A 15,836-nucleotide genomic window follows, 5' to 3' on the forward strand; every position below is an offset into this window, starting at 1 on the left:
GCTGCTGAGGGGCTGGGGGAAGGACAAGGGGTGGGAGTGAAAGTAAACACTGTCTTCATTTCCCGTACCTCGGGCCTCAGAAAATGCCTTGGCGGGCCGCATGTTGGATAAACCTGCTATAGACTACTCTGTGACCAAATGGCTATCTAAATATAAGCGTCTAAAATGCACACCTCATTATCATAGGTGAATTATTCTTCATGTCTTTATTGCTTTGCAAAATAGCAACGTTGATCTTTTTACATGCAGAAAAAAAATCTTTGAAACAGGTGTACAACTGCCAAGCAGATAACTTTTCAAAATAAAGCCACAAATTGGTTTTATTGTCAGGCAACTTAGAGGACTTACCCTATTCTTGGTATAACGGACCCTGCCAGATGCAATTCCCAGTCGCTGGAAGTAAGCCTCAAAATCACTGCCTGAGCCCAGTTTGTTTATTCTATGTGCAGCAAAAAAAAGGTACCAAAATGAGACTACAGTCTGACTGCATCTAGACTACGAGTGAATATTTATGCAAGTTGCTATTAGCAAAATTTCAAACCAACACAGTTTTGGACAAAGTCATCACTGTAGAATACTTGGGGAAAGGAGGTGAGAGAGATAAGTATCAGGGGATTCAAGCATTAAAAACCTCTTTAACACTCAAATAAATTAGGGGACTACCAACAAAGATGTATTTCCATACTCGTGGGAGATTACCATACAGTCAAAGCTAGGCAAAGAATTTCTACTGTGTAAAAGGCAGTTGCCTTTGTTACTTACAGGTGAACACCACCATCTACTGGATAGATATGGTCACATAACCAAAAATAAAAGTATCATTCAATAAATGGAGAGGGGCATGGGGGGGGAGCGGACATAAAATTCTGGCTAAGGTTTTTATTATGCTCATACACATGCTTTTAGGAAAATAATCAGTGTGTGCGTCAAAAATATTTAACATGCTGCTTAGCCAGCGGGGATTTACTGAAGCCAGTAAAGCTGATGATCCACTTGGAAAGCAGCTCTTAAAAGGTGAAAAATAACTTCACTAATTTACTGGGATTATTTATGAGAGTCGGGGCTGGAGGCTGGGTCCACAAGCTTGGGGCACTTGAGACAAGTAACATTTGTTAAAACCCACTTGCCTTAATAGTATAATGACTTCTATTTCATAATTAGGGACTTTCCTTTGCCAGTCAGGAGCACACAAATAGCTGCATAATTTCCAAAAGGGATCTTTTAGAATTCAGCAATGTTTGCTCTAGGTCACCTTGTATATTTAAATATACTGAGATGTTAGTCTTTTACAGTCAACTATATCTAAAAATATAGAGCAGTACAAAAGCGTTCAGACTTATTAAAAGGAACTGGATGGAGTAGTAGTTCAACTACTTGGATATCCTAACTGACTGATCCTGCATCAGTGCAGGGATTGGGCTAGACCAGGGGTGGCCAACCTGTGGTGCAGGCAGCTTGTGTGTGTGGCATGTAGCTGACCGGGGATGGGGCAAGGACCACAGGGGCAGAAGGGGCAGAGAGAAGAAAGGAGAACATCAGATCAGGCAGGGAGCACAGGGCTGGAAGCAGAAAGCAGAGCAATCAGAAGAAACGAATCAGAGTGACACTTGTGAGGAGTACAAAGCTAATTTGTGGCATGGCTACAAAAAAGGTTGGCCCCACTGGACTAGAAGATCTCTTGAGCTCCATTCAAGTCCCTATACATCTATGACTACACTACAATTGTTTTCCAGTGCATTTTATTAATAAAACCTCTAGGCATTCAGAGATTTAATTTTTGAATTGGCAGGGATGCTACCGGTGTGGATTTATAGAGCGCTCTTAGATCATAGATGGTCACCTTCTACCAGAAAGTTTTGTATTGCAAATGTTGAAAATGTCCTTCAAACAAAACCCTGCAAAGCATTTGAAATACCGAGGGAAGGAGGGATTGAGGGGAACACCTATTACAGTTTAATAGACTTACCTGGGTTGATCATCATCATCATCATCATCATCTAGTGAGCGGTCCTTTTCAAGCCAGCTCTCATAGAGAGACTTGCTTTCATAGCCCTCATCAGGGCTTGAGATCTGGAGAGGCAAAGCACATGCTATTATTAAAAATGCCTCACTTTCTAATTTAGTTTTAGAGATGTAAAGTGCTAATTGATACACTCCTTTACCTAAACTCACAGGCACACACGTGACCTTACAATGCATAGGCCCCAATTATGGGCTGAATCCCAGATGCATTTAGAACGGGTAGAGAATGGCCAAGTCATTGACACCAGTTCAGTGCTGGGACCAGTTGGGATCCTCTGATTTATATCTAGTCCCCATGGTCCCAAGAGACTGCTTCGACACCCAGAAATTCCCCAGCCTCACTGTCTTCCCATTAGGAATATCCTCCATGCCAGAGGCTGGAAACAGACAGCCCCAGTCTACTCAAGGTACTGCTGATGCAGGGGAAATACTTCACAGTCAGCCTAGGACTGCATTATAGCTGCTTTGTGCAAGATGAGGAACTGTACTGCAGGGCAGGTTCTGAATCATAGATATGATTATTTATATTACAGCAGCATCTAGAGTTTCAAGTGATATCCAGACCCTATTACACAGTGAATTGCACATGCATATAGTGATAAACAATCGTTACCTCAAGGAAATTGCAAATCACAAACACAAGTAGACAAGGTAAGGATCATACAGATGGGAACAGGCTGAGATCAGATAAAATGACTTGCCCACGGTTATTAGAACTGTGGCTCAGCTGCACAGCAACTCTAGGTCTCCTGACCCAGGAACCCAAGCACAGGCCTTCCTTCTTTAAGGATTATAATGCCAGATAAGTGGGGTTCTTTAAAAAGGTCTCTAAAATTACACTGATTTGACGAGAGAGAACCACATGAAAGTGCCCCATGAACAAATTTGCTTGATGAACCGTTACAAAAATAAGGTAGAGGTTCACTTTCAGCACTGAAAATATATTGGAAATTTTAAAGGTTTTGACCTCTAAGATCAGGTCTGCAGCTAACAGAAACAACAATTTTCTGAAATGACTGCCTGCCAGCTGTCATTTCCAGGGCAGTTTGGTCAGACTTTAGGGCTAAATTGAAAATGACATATTAATAAGGGCAAGCTGAACTATGACATCATGGAATAAAATACTCTGTGCCCGTGTATAGATTTTATCCCGATTATGTGGGCCAAGCTATTATCAGATGATATAAAAACTATTTGCTCTCTTCTTCACCTAACAAGCCTTACAAGACTCTTCTTGTTATCTGCAATGGCTTAGATCCAGTCCTAGGACTGAGCGAGCTCCCCCCAGACTTCAGGGATCTGCATAGCGCAGATACAGTTTTGCAAGTATAAACACATGATAAAACATGACAAACAGGACAGAGGTGACTAATGCTGCATTAAAGCAAGTGCTACCATGTGACTATGTAGTTATTCCAGCCTTGCAATGGGAAGAAGGCCAAAGAAGGTGCAAGTAGCTAAGCATCTCACTTCAGGATCATGATTAAGCTTATGATTCCTCTGAAGTCACCTCTGCAATCAGGCAGTGCAGTTTTAAGGTTTCAAGACCTCATAAGACATCTTGAGCCCTATTTCTGCTCAGGACTATGCCTAGCACAAACTTACTTTGACACCTACATATAGCCTCCATCCACATTTGCATTAAAATGTAACCGTCTCCTTGCCCTGCTGTTTCCCACAGGTGAAACTCAACCCTATGCATATGGCTAATAACACTTCAAATATATCAATTCCCTGTCTCAAAGGATAAAATGGGACTGGATCTTGTATTGTCTCTCTCCATAGCTGGACTCTCAATATATGCAGGGAATCTGCTACAATCTTAAGGAGAGTAGTATAACTTAGCTGCTTCAGAGGCATGACTATATCAAGCATGAACATCCTTTTGTCCAAAAACCTGAGTTCTTGACAATGTCCATGTATGTTGAGATAAAGCAAGAAGCAGCAGACCCCTATAAGGAAAAAACTATAGCACAAGCCTTTAGGTCCCCCCCTCCAAAGAAGACAGCAGAGTAGGAAAAAAAAATTAAGAAAATGTCCTCTAACTGAAGACAGAGACTCAGAAAAATGCTAACACTGTTTTTTGATGCGTGAGAAAGAAAAACAGTTACAGCTTGGTCTTTTTTTGTCTGCAAACTAATGAAATAAAAAACAGATTGTTCCAAAACCAACTTCAAATAACTTGGAGACTGCAGGCTTCTCAGTGACAGCTCTTTACAATATACCTACCTCTATGTGATAAATGAACCACTGGAAAATATGAAATGAATATAATGTACTTCTGGGAATTCACTGACAAGAAAAGGGTATTCCATTATTGAGTGCTTATGGGGACACTCATTGTTCTGTATTACATTTCTGTAGCATTCAAATGCTTAACATCAGCACAGGGCCTAGATATGTTTGTGTCTTTCAAATATCTGGTATTTTGATGGGAATTGTCTATCTAAAGGCTTCCAACACAATCCACACAAGGCTTTCTTAAAAGAAAGGAAGTAGAATTTGGGCAAGGCAGAATTACCATTACATGGCCAATTAGTTGAATGACTGCAAGCAAAGAGTACTATAAATGAATGGGACCAACACAAGATCTCCAGTGTGGTACCAAAGGAATCTGCTCTGGCTACAGTGCTATTTTAGATTTGAATTAACAATGTTGGTACAGAGATAAACAATATACTGGTATAATTTTCAGATGAGAAAAATTCATCAGGGTTGCAAACCCTTTCAAGGTACTAGAGTAAGCCTTGAAGGGATTTTGATGAATTAGAGGACTAGGCTGTAAAAAATAATTTTTACAAAATTCACCACGAACAAGTGCTACACACCAAATGCACAAAACACAGAATAGTGGAAAATTGGCTTGGCACTAGACCTGTCCAGGAGTGATGATGAATCACAAATTCAACACAGGTCAGCAATGTGATGTTGTTACATGCTAACAGAAGTATTCAGGACGCAGGAAGCGACAACACCAGTTTAAATGTCATTGGTCAGATCTTGGGTTGAGCACTGTGTGCAGTTCTGCTTTTTAAGAGGGATGTGGAGAAGCTGAATCCAGAGGTGGGAAATGAAAATGATAAAAGGGGTTGAAGAACAAGTTGTACAAGAAGTGGCTGAAGGAATTAGGTATGTTTAGTTTGGATGAAAAGAAAATTAAGCAGCAACATGCCAACAGTTTAAAAAAATTCAAATACTTGAAGGGATCATAAAGAAGGATGAAAATAGTTGGCATCCTTTGTTAGATAGAGCAGGACATGAGGGAATGTATTTAAACTGCATCAAAAATAGGTTTAGTTCAAATCTCAGGGATAACTTCCTAATAGTAAGACAGGTAGGACAATAATACATGCTACCTAGAGACACTAAGGAATCTCTTTCATTTGAGGTTTTCAAAAGAGGCTGGATAGCCATCTGTCTGGCATGGCTTAGGAACAGCACATTCTCCATTTGTGCAGGAAGTCGGCTGGATGAAGTGCCTGAGAAGTCCTTCCAATTCTCTGCTTCTAAATGGAGGTGTCCAACTTGGGGTTTAGACAGAGGAGGGTCCCCCTTTTGCATACAATTCTCCTAGGGAAATGTCTTTGAGTTGAAAAAAGACAGGAATGCAAGAAGGACAGAGTTACAATAAGGGGAGGAGACAAAGAAATAAACACCCTGAAAATGCTCCATAACGTGTCTAGCATAAAGGAGTTCATCATACACTTGAGTATTATGTCAGTTATGAGAAAGCCATATGCAGTAAACACCTCAGTTTTGTACCTCTTTTGTCAGATTATACACCAATTGGTAGAGGAGAGGGGTGCAGTCAGCTCTTAAAGTGTAATTGCCTGAAAACCAAAAACAGATAAAGAATTTTTTTCAAGCAGTATTGTCTTCCCCCTAAGGGACCCAAGCCTACTGTTCTTACTTGGGCAAAGCTCTCCAAGGGGAGATCCTCTACAGGGAAATTTGGCCAAGCAAGGACTGCAGATTTTGGCTCAAAATGCACACAAATACAAAGCATTTAGAATCAGATTACAGAAAGCACTGCTTCTAAACCTAATGCATTTGCATTATAGATTATAAAACACAAGTGCATAAAATTTAAACCCTTAGGAGTTCCTAAGATTAGAAAACTATTTTTCCTGTCCCATGAACACAAAGTTCCTCCCCCAACTCCACTCTTTCCTGAACCCTGTGAAAAAGGACGGATTTTTCAATATACAAATGTGGCAGGCAGGGAGCATTATTATTTATTAGTATTTGCAAATCTATACTGGATGGGGAAGGAAGACAGCAAGTTCCAGAGGGAGCTGCACAGAACAATCCTTCCAACTGCTTCTTCCTTCCTATAAAGTGAGAGCATCTACCTTGAGTGTCTTTGTTGACTGCAAGTATAGTGATCAGCCAGTAGAGATAAGTTTTTGTGTCAGAACTTTGTCACGTCTACACATGCATTTGCTCTGGCCTGAATTTATTCTGGTGTAAACTAATCTGGAGTAAGCACTTTCAGGCAGGTGTCTACACATATAGGGATTAGGGAACAGATTTGCTGCTCTTTGCACCAAGTTTCCTTGTAGCTCTGCCATGGGCCCCTGCCACCACTGGTGGGAGGGGGTAGAGGAGGAGGGGGCCTAGACCCACCCTGGGTTCTAGCCCAGGGGCTGGCAGGGACACCAGAAAGAGCTGCAGGGGTGGGGCAGGTCCCAGCCCCCTGCCCCAATCCATCAGTGGGGCAGCTACCAACTAGCTCACTGCTAGCTGTCCCACCAGCAGATCGGGGCAGGGGCCTGGGACCTACCTACCCCTGTAGCTCTTTCTAAGCCCTGTGCATCAATCACCCAATCAAGGCATGGGGCTGGGACCTGTCCCTGAACAGGACAGTTCACAGCCCCTACCCTGCATACTAGGCAGAGGCTGGGAAATTTGTCTCCTGCTCTTCTCCCGAAGTCTGGAGCTGGGGGTGGAGCCAGGGGGCTTGTCCCCTGCCCAACTCTGTGAGTGCAGATGAGTGGGGAACAAACTCCCTAGTGCTCATGGAGCTGGGTGGGGAACAGGCTCCCCTGCCCCTGCCAGCAGGGAGCTCCCAGCACCAGTTCTGCTACCTCGGAGTTGGTGCTGGGAGACTCATCTCTCACCACCCGCGCCTCAATCACGATTTTGGAGCAGGGGGTTAGGGTCATGGCAGGAGGACAGCTGCCTGCTGCTGGGGCAGGCTCTACCACAACAGCCTGGACTTGAACTATTTCCCACCCCCTTGTGGATGGCTGACCGGGAGCAGATTTTGCTCCCGATTAGGTGCCTACATGAGCGCTACTGCACCATTACTAATCTTGAGTAAATCTGCTACCTGCATTTTCAGGTAGCAGATTTACTCAGGATTAGGGAGCTCTATTGCATAGTAACTGTGCATGTGTAGACTCACATGCTTACATCACAGTAAACTATGCTACTGTGCAGTTAAGCATCTCATATAGATGTGCCCATCGAGGCAGCATTCTTACTACAGAGAACAGGCAGCCTATATATACAATGCACTTACAAGTAGAACCACACACGAATAAGCAGACAGCAGCTCCTGCATCTGCATCAACCTGAAGCTTAACGCATCATGGAACACAGTGAAGTTACTCAGTATTCAAATAACAGTTATAATTATGGGTGCAAAGGCTACATTCAAAAGAAATTCATCATCTCCAAGCCAGACTAGGAAGTAAAACAGTCTTTCTAGAGACTCCAATAATATCCTGTGACTGTAACTCTGATAACAAACTGTGGTCTCAAGGGAGAAACAACAGCTTTCACATATCTGATGGACTGTTTTGTTAAAGTTGTTAATAGATTTTGGTGTCACTTTAGACCAGTGCTGAACAGACAGAATATGAACTCCCAATAAAACTAAACTGACAGCTATAACAATGTAATAAGTAAAAAAAAAAAAAAAGAGGAAAAGGAAAAGCCCCTCTGGATCACATTACTAGCATATCCAACATTTATTGTTTTAGGAATTAGAAATTACACCCATGATCATGCTCAAACAGTTTCATTTTAATTGTGGATTTTGGTTTTTTTAATCAGATAATTTGCCATTTTTAATCAGAGAATTTGTAATTTTTAATCAGAGAAAAACAGAATCCCTGACATGATTAAGCAGCAAATTGATATTGCAACATCATGTTGTCTCCAAAATCAACCCAAAAGATTTGTTCCAACACGTGCTGAGAATGTGGAGCAGGAATAAAGTTATCATTTCATTTGAGAGAGATTCCTTGGTCATGAAATGCTGCTTTACTTTTCTCACTGACTGCATAATTGAAGGAAGAGCTCTATTATCTTCTTTATACTTAATTCCAACTGAGAATGTAGAAAGCAATTTTACTTCTAATTTTCCCCCACTCATTCTTTGATGAGGATAGTTCACAGAAAGCAGGTTAACATTAAATTCCTGACCTGTTAGAAATTCCATAAAACTGCTCAACTCCTCCACTCACAGGAAGCAAGATAAACTGGTTTTACATGACTGAGACACAGATCAGATCTAGCATGCTCCCCCTCAGACTCACTGTTACTCCAGCCCAGAGATGCACAATACACAGCTCTTATTAAACCTCTTTATTAAATAAAAATATTTGAAAAGCCAAACAGCAAGTCCTATGCCCTCAGTGCACAGTGGTTTGTTAATTTGTAAGTGCCCCTGTGTGTACAGTCCAGTTTTTGGCTTGCAAATGCTCTGAAGGCTTGCATCCAAGTCACAGCAGATCCTTCTAGCAGCAGCTCACCCCTTAATAATCTTGACTTGTGGACTCGTGCTCCTAAGAAGTAGTTAGAGTCAGTGAACATTAGCCCATGATCACAGGGGTAGTTAGTCATTTAATCTGAAGTCAGGCAGAAAGTAAGACAGGATGTAACCTTAGTCTTTACATGTGATCCAGGGGTGGGGTGGGGTGGAGTCACTTTAATTAGAGTGGCTCTCATAGATCCTCTAATTAAAGTGCCCATAGCACCTCATACATTCAGTGTCCCATGTTTCAAAGTGGCAGTGGGGGCATTTGATGAGCTTTAGTTTAAGTGCCCCACCATCATTTTGTGGTGCGGGGATGCTGAATACACAAGCCACATGGAGGTGGCTGAAGCATGCTAATTAGCAAGCTCCAATGCGCTATAATTACAGCGCATCAGAGCAGTGTCCCTGCAACAGTCTACTTTCATCAGATGCTATGAATGGACTGGCAGTGTTTGGCAATGCTAATTCATACATAGCATCACACAAAGTAGGTTGTTGCATATGAAATTGTACCTCTCTGAACCAGTTAGTCTCTTTGATGTGACACAGGCATTGTCTTGAACCTAAATCTGAAGCTGGGACCAGCAAATAAACTCCAGCTTCTTGCCAGTTGGCCCTTCAGAGCACCTGTACTAGTGGTAAAGAACCATGTACTAGTGGATCTTCCTCCTAATGGCCACTCTTTTTGTACTCTCATTGCTGCTATGGGGGCACCATCACAGCTGAAAGGCTTCCCTGGGCAGCTGGCCCCACCAGCACACATAAGCGCAGCCCAAACTGTGGGCAAAGATGGTTGCAGTAGCTGTTACCATGTTCATGTGCCATACCCAGTAAAAGCTAAGCTCAAAGTGATACTAAGTTGTCTTATAATGTCATGTACGAGGTAAGGCAATAACTTAATTGAGTAAAAATGGTCGGTGCTGTGTGATATTGTACCAAGTCTCAACTATGGCCCTGTTTACACTTTACCTGGTTCTGCCAGCAGCAACCATCATAACTCAACTGCCAGACCACATATTATCCATGGGTTCCTGGTGGGTCCACTGTAGCAGCTGTGCTGCTAGAGCATAAGGGTCAGTGGCAGCTAGCAGACGGCATGGAAGAGTTTATACAGGTCCTCTGCTAGCTGTTGGATACCAGTGCAAGCCTTCTTCCTCCCATTCACCTTTTCCCACCCCCCATTCAGAAGAGGTGGAATAACTCTTCTGACAGAAAGGGGAATTGAACTATGTTGGCAGAACAGTGTAGAGTATACAAGGGTTGTGTATCAAAGTAAATATGTTATGAAACAGCTTTCAATTCAAATTAAATGAATTCATTAAAATATAAAAACTGCATCTTGACCCTTTCTGGTCTTGCCTATACTGACAAAATAAACTTCCTTTGATAGATAACCTAAGGTATCACTCACGGTAGTACTATTAGCTATGAGGATGCAATGAGAAATGAGTTGGGTCCTTTCTCCACAAACTTCTCTCTTCCAATGTAGTCTCATGTTATCCACCCTGTATCACATCTTCTACATCTAGCTGCCTTTTAAAGTTGCTGTGTTCTCTTCTTCATTCTCCTGTTGTGTAAGTTATTCTGTTCTTAGTAGAAGCTACCCTGAACCTTTGTTGAGAAGGGAGGCATATAAATATAATTAATTAATTAATTAATTAATTAATTAAATGTAGTCACTAGACTGGGGAACAAAAATTGACACACCTTCTATAGAAGAATCACTGTTGATGTAAGCAACTGCCCGTTCCTGAAGAACTTTGACATTCTCCTGTAGTTGTGGAAGGGTAAACTTGTTACTTGGTTGATAGCGTATGGTCAGGTTGTTTTGAAACGAATAGGATTAGGAACAAAAATTATTCAGGAAGAGTTCAGGCAATAACTGATCAAACTTCTTAATTGTTCTGTTCAAAGCCGACAGTCCTATGATTTTTTGCACTTTAGAACTACTGCATGCAGATTTTCATGATTATATTACGTGTTTATATTATGAGTGCATCTACAGCTCCTGATAGAGGCTCAGCTGTGCTTCAAATTGCAGTTACACCCTGATCCTAGGATGAACTCCGTGTAGATAGACACATGGCATCTGCATGGAGCCCCACTGACTGAAGTGGGGCTTTCCCATAAGCTTCAGTGCAGGAAGGCACAGTTCATAGCCTGTTCATCCAGCATGCTTTTTACTACTCTATACTTACCTCAGCCCACTCTGTAGAACCTAGTAATCCAAATTCTTCTGCATCCCAGCTAGCAAAAATAATGGTTCTTCTAGGTCTCCAACCTGTCAACACACAGTTGCATCCAACTTACAAGAGAGTAGCCTAATAAAGACACCCCACAGTTGACAGGCACTTAAAAAAAATCCCCCCCAGACACCCACTTATCACATTAGACTTGATCTTTCATCAATCATCAGTTTTTAATTCCTCAAATCAGCACACCCACTGTTGTTATTTACAATAAAATATTACAACAGTGTCATTGCACATATCACTAAATGGCTTATGATATACTAACAATGAGAGTTAGTATGTAATCAGTTTAGATTACATGTCCTGGTAAACTCATGGCAGATATATACCATATTTTCTTACATACCACATACCCCTATATAAAACAGACAACTTGTTTCTGGAAGGTAGAATATAGAATTCCCCTCCTCCTCCAAAGAGTCATGCCTGATTGTGTGATAATTTCATAGCTTCATAGTTTCTAGGGTCGGAAGGGACCTGAGCAGATCATCTAGTCCGACGCCCTGCCATGGCAGGAAAGAATACTGGGGTCAAACGACCCCAGCAAGATGAGCATCTAACCTCCTCTTAAACACCCACAGGGTAGGAGCCTGCACCACTTCTCTTGGAAGCTGGTTCCAGATCCTAGCCGCCCTGACCGTGAAGTAGCGCATCCTGATATCTAACCTAAACCTACCCTCTGCCAGCTTGTGACTGTTATTCCTGGTCACTCCTGGTGGTGCTCGGGGGAACAGTGACTCCCCCAATGCCTGCTGATCCCCCCTGACTAGTTTATAACAGGCCACAAGGCCTTCTCTTTTGGAGGCTGAACAGGTTCAGGTCCCATAGACTCTCCTCATAGCACCTGCCCTGCTGTCTCCTGATCATGCCTCTGGACCCTCTCCATGTTGTCCACATCCCTCTTGAAGTGTGGCGCCCAGAACTGGATGCAGTACTCCAGCTGCGGCCTCACCAGTGCCGCATAGAGGGGGAGGATCACCTCCTTGGACCTGCTCGAGATGCATCTGTGGATCCATGCCAAGGTGCGGTTGGCCTTCCTTACTGCCTCTCCACACTGCCGGCCCATGTTCACCTTGGAGTCAATGATGACCCCAAGATCCTTTTCCGTCTCCGTGCTGGCAAGAGGGGAGTTCCCCAACCTGTAAGTGTGGTGCCGGTTCTTCCTCCCCATGTGCAACACCTTGCACTTATCAGTGTTAAACCCCATCCTATTCTCATCCGCCCACCGTTGCAACCTGTCAAGGTCAGCTTGTAGCCTATTGCACCCTTCTAGTGCACCCACATCCCCCCACATCTTAGTGTCATCAGCAAATTTGAACAGGGTGCTTTTTACCCCCTCGTCCAAGCCACTGATGAAGATGTTGAACAGTGCGGGCCCGAGGACCAAGCCCTGCAGAACCCCACTGCCCACGTCCTTTCAGGTTGAGAAGGACCCATCCACTACCACCCTCTGGGTGTGGCCCTCCAGCCAGCTGATGACCCATTTGACTGTGTGGGTGTCTACACCACAGCCCCCCAGTTTCTTAATGAGAACGGGGTGAGAGACAGTGTCAAAAGCCTTCCGGAAGTCCAGGAAGACTATATCCACTGCTACCCCTGCATCTAATGATCTGGTGATCTGATCATAAAAGGCCACCAGGTTGGTCTGACAGGACCTGCCACTGATGAACCTAAGTTGGTTGCCTCTAAGCATGCAGTCCCCTGCTGGCCCCTCCTGGATGTGTGCCAGCATAATTTTCTCGAACAGCTTGCCTAGGATCGAGGTGAGACTAACCGGCCTATAGTTTCCTGGGTCCTCCTTCCTGCCTTTTTTGAAGATGGGGACCACGTTGGCCCTCTTCCAGTCCTCCGGTACCTCACCAGAGCACCACGAGTGCTCGTAAAGCCGTGCCAGGGGACTTGCAATGACCTCGGCCAGTTCCTTTAGAACTCTGGGGTGGCGATCATCTGGACCGGCTGACTTGAATACATCCAACCCCTCCAGAAGCTCCCTAACTAAATCCTCGCTAACCCGTGGCCCAGGTGTGCCTCCCCCGGGGCCCGAGGGGGCTCCAGCAGGGAGGTGGCTGTTCTGGTCCCTACTTAGGAAGATGGAAGCAAAGAAATCGTTAAACATGTTAGCTTTGCCGTCTGGTGTGATGACCAAGTTTCCCAACACGTCCTCCAAGGGCCCCACGTTACCCAGGACCTTCTTTTTATCCCCTACATATTTAAAAAAGGACTTCTTATTGTCCTTAATCTGGGAAGCTAGTCCCAGTTCCATTTCTGCCTTGGCCTTCCTAATTACCCGCCTACATCCCCGAGCAACTACAGAATAGTCCTCCCTGGTGATGACCCCTTCTTTCCATTGGGTGTAAGCCTCCTTTTTAGCAAGGAAACATTCCTGGATGCTTTTGGTGAGCCACGGAGGCTTGTGTGCTCTCCTGCTCCCTTTGATCCTCGTTGGGATTACCTTCCTTTGGGCTTGGAGGATCGTCTCCTTAAGGAGCGACCACCCTCCTTGGACACCTGGCTCCCCACCCCCCCAGGACCTCAGTGCTTCTCCAACTATCCTCCGTAGCTTGTTGAAGTCTGCCCTCCTAAAATCTAATATCTGATATAGGATAAGTCCTCTTTGGAACACAGAGGGTGTGTCTACGTGTGCTTTTATGTACACCTAAACTAAATGTGCATTAGCCTAGTGCACATTAAGGCATGTGCCTACATGTGCATGTGCTAATGAGCATTAATGTGGGTGTGTGGAGCAATTTGGGACTAAAGATAGTCCCAAGCCAATGGACACACACTGCATTAATGTGCATTAGCAAGTCTACATGTTTGCTAAAGCAATTTAACTATTCACACATAAATTTGATACCTGCTTTATGGCTCAAATAATCTTAAATCACTGTTTTTAAGGTGCATTAAAGGTGCACACATGTAGACACATGCTGTTAATGTACCTTAAAATTGGGCTAATGTGAATTAAATGCACATGTGTAGTTATGCCCAGGGTGTCATCCCAGAAAATAGTCTAGGTAAGTAGAAAATTTCTACTGCCTTGTCCAGACTGTTTCCAGAAGAACTTAATCTAACATCACACAAGGTTAGGCCTCAGACCCTTGAAAGGACTGCTGTAGGTACAAACTACAATGCTGAGCCTTTGGCTGTGGCTATGAAAGGGTTAACACAGAAAACTGCCCCTTCTCCAGATACAAGCAGCAGCCATCTTGGTAACTGTATGGCATGCCCAGTGGACGCATCTACACATGCGCCCAACTGTGCAGTCACTTAGTACTTGCTAAAGCAAGTCCCAGTGGCACATGGGTCATTTCTGACCCTACTGTGCAGTAGCAGGAAGCTACAGCATAGTAGCAGCAGCAGCATGGTTAGTGCCCAACAATGCTACGTCACTGTAGCTCATTGCTGTGGTAACATAGCTTCTCATGGAGACATGCCCAGTGTCTCCAGACTAGCTTCTTTTCCAGTTAAGAAAAATTAGCTTCCCCACTTAAGATACACACTTCAATTTTGAGGAGGCTGATTTTTAGGGAAAAGGTGTATGTGGTATGTACGTAAATACAGCATTTAAGAATTTCCCTGTGTGTCCCAGGTTTATGCATGCATACACACAAATAAAAAGAGATGCACACAGATAAAAAAAATAGCCTCACAGAAATTGTTTTCCGCAGCCCTTATGATTTACTTCTCCCATTTACAACAGATTAGTTACCTTCCATCTTCAATTTGCCAAAACTCCGAGCAACCTCTTGAAGAACAGCTGTACCAGTGGTTGGATCAATACCACCAAATACCCAGGAATCTCTATGACCTCCCAAGATAACATACCTGTCTGGAAACACACATACTGAATATTTTAAAATTGAGAATACACATGGGTTATCTGTATTCAATCTTTTCCTTTAATTCCAGTCAGTTCTTTTGGTTTCTTGCCAATTAATTTAAACTTTATACATTAAGGCCTTTTTTCAAAATAAAATCAGTAGCTCCCTACTGATATTACTGCAGTTCACAATCCAATACAAAAGTACTCTGCAGTTTTTCCAGGTTATTAAATTTGTACCTACATGGTCTGCCGCTAAAAATCATTACCACTGTAATACAGGTAGGGTCTGCCCTGTTTGCCTGCTTCCTTTCCCAGCCTCCCTGTACCTCCTCCTTCTTGCCTGCTATGACTTCAATATTGTTGGTTGTTAGGGAGTGTGGAGTTCAGACCAATAGCAGCCCTGTGAGTAGCTTAGTCTGTCTACTCAGGCCAGTCCCCCTACCTGAGTCTTTTATCCACTTGCACCCACACAGTGCTCCCTCTTTAGGGGGTTGCTCTCATGAGTTTCTGACAGCTTGTTAGGGCTTCAGCTACAATAGCCTGGGCCCCCTTTTCTTCTGTGGCCATACCCTACCTTGGTCCACTGTCCAAGACATCAGGGCTAGGGACAGACATTACACATAAACTGGTGTAAGTGATCAGAAACTGGCTTAAACCTGTAACAGAACAGACATTCAGGGCATGTAAACCAGTTCGAAAATGGCTGAAACTGGTTTGAGATAACCCGGCTTGAATGTAGTATCAGACTTAACTGATTTGGACAAACCAGTTTATGCAATGTCTGTCCCAGACCCCTTCCTGGTTTAAGTTAAATCAGACTCCCCCAGCATCCCTTGTGGCTCCATCTCAGTACGTTAGTTTCTGCCTCAGGGCTTGGGGCTGTCTCCTAGTCCCTACAGCACACCCTGGCACCTTGGTCATGGTCTCCTTCACCCCTGTAGCCACAACCTGGTTCTCACAAGCTTAAACC

General features: G+C 43.6%; 1 protein-coding gene across 3 annotated transcripts in view; it reads right to left on the reverse strand.

The window, feature by feature from the left end:
- LOC149875338 (N-acetylated-alpha-linked acidic dipeptidase 2-like) overlaps positions 1-15,836 on the reverse strand; it is a 55,996-nt gene that overhangs the window by 26,506 nt on the left and 13,654 nt on the right. For 2 of the 3 annotated variants that reach the window (XM_090030591.1, XM_090030589.1), the window contains exons 6-11: positions 14,753-14,872; positions 10,987-11,069; positions 10,496-10,559; positions 5,785-5,852; positions 1,967-2,070; positions 349-439 (exon numbers count right to left, since the gene is read on the reverse strand). In XM_090030591.1, coding sequence (XP_089886717.1) covers positions 349-439; positions 1,967-2,070; positions 5,785-5,852; positions 10,496-10,559; positions 10,987-11,069; positions 14,753-14,872 — 530 coding nt within the window. The remainder of the gene's footprint in view (positions 1-348; positions 440-1,966; positions 2,071-5,784; positions 5,853-10,495; positions 10,560-10,986; positions 11,070-14,752; positions 14,873-15,836) is intronic. The other variant, XM_090030590.1, reaches the window with a different exon arrangement.

This window comes from Crocodylus siamensis, chromosome 1, assembly GCF_052110815.1.
Source record: "Crocodylus siamensis isolate JL-2025a chromosome 1, ASM5211081v1, whole genome shotgun sequence".
NCBI lineage: Eukaryota > Metazoa > Chordata > Crocodylia > Crocodylidae > Crocodylus > Crocodylus siamensis.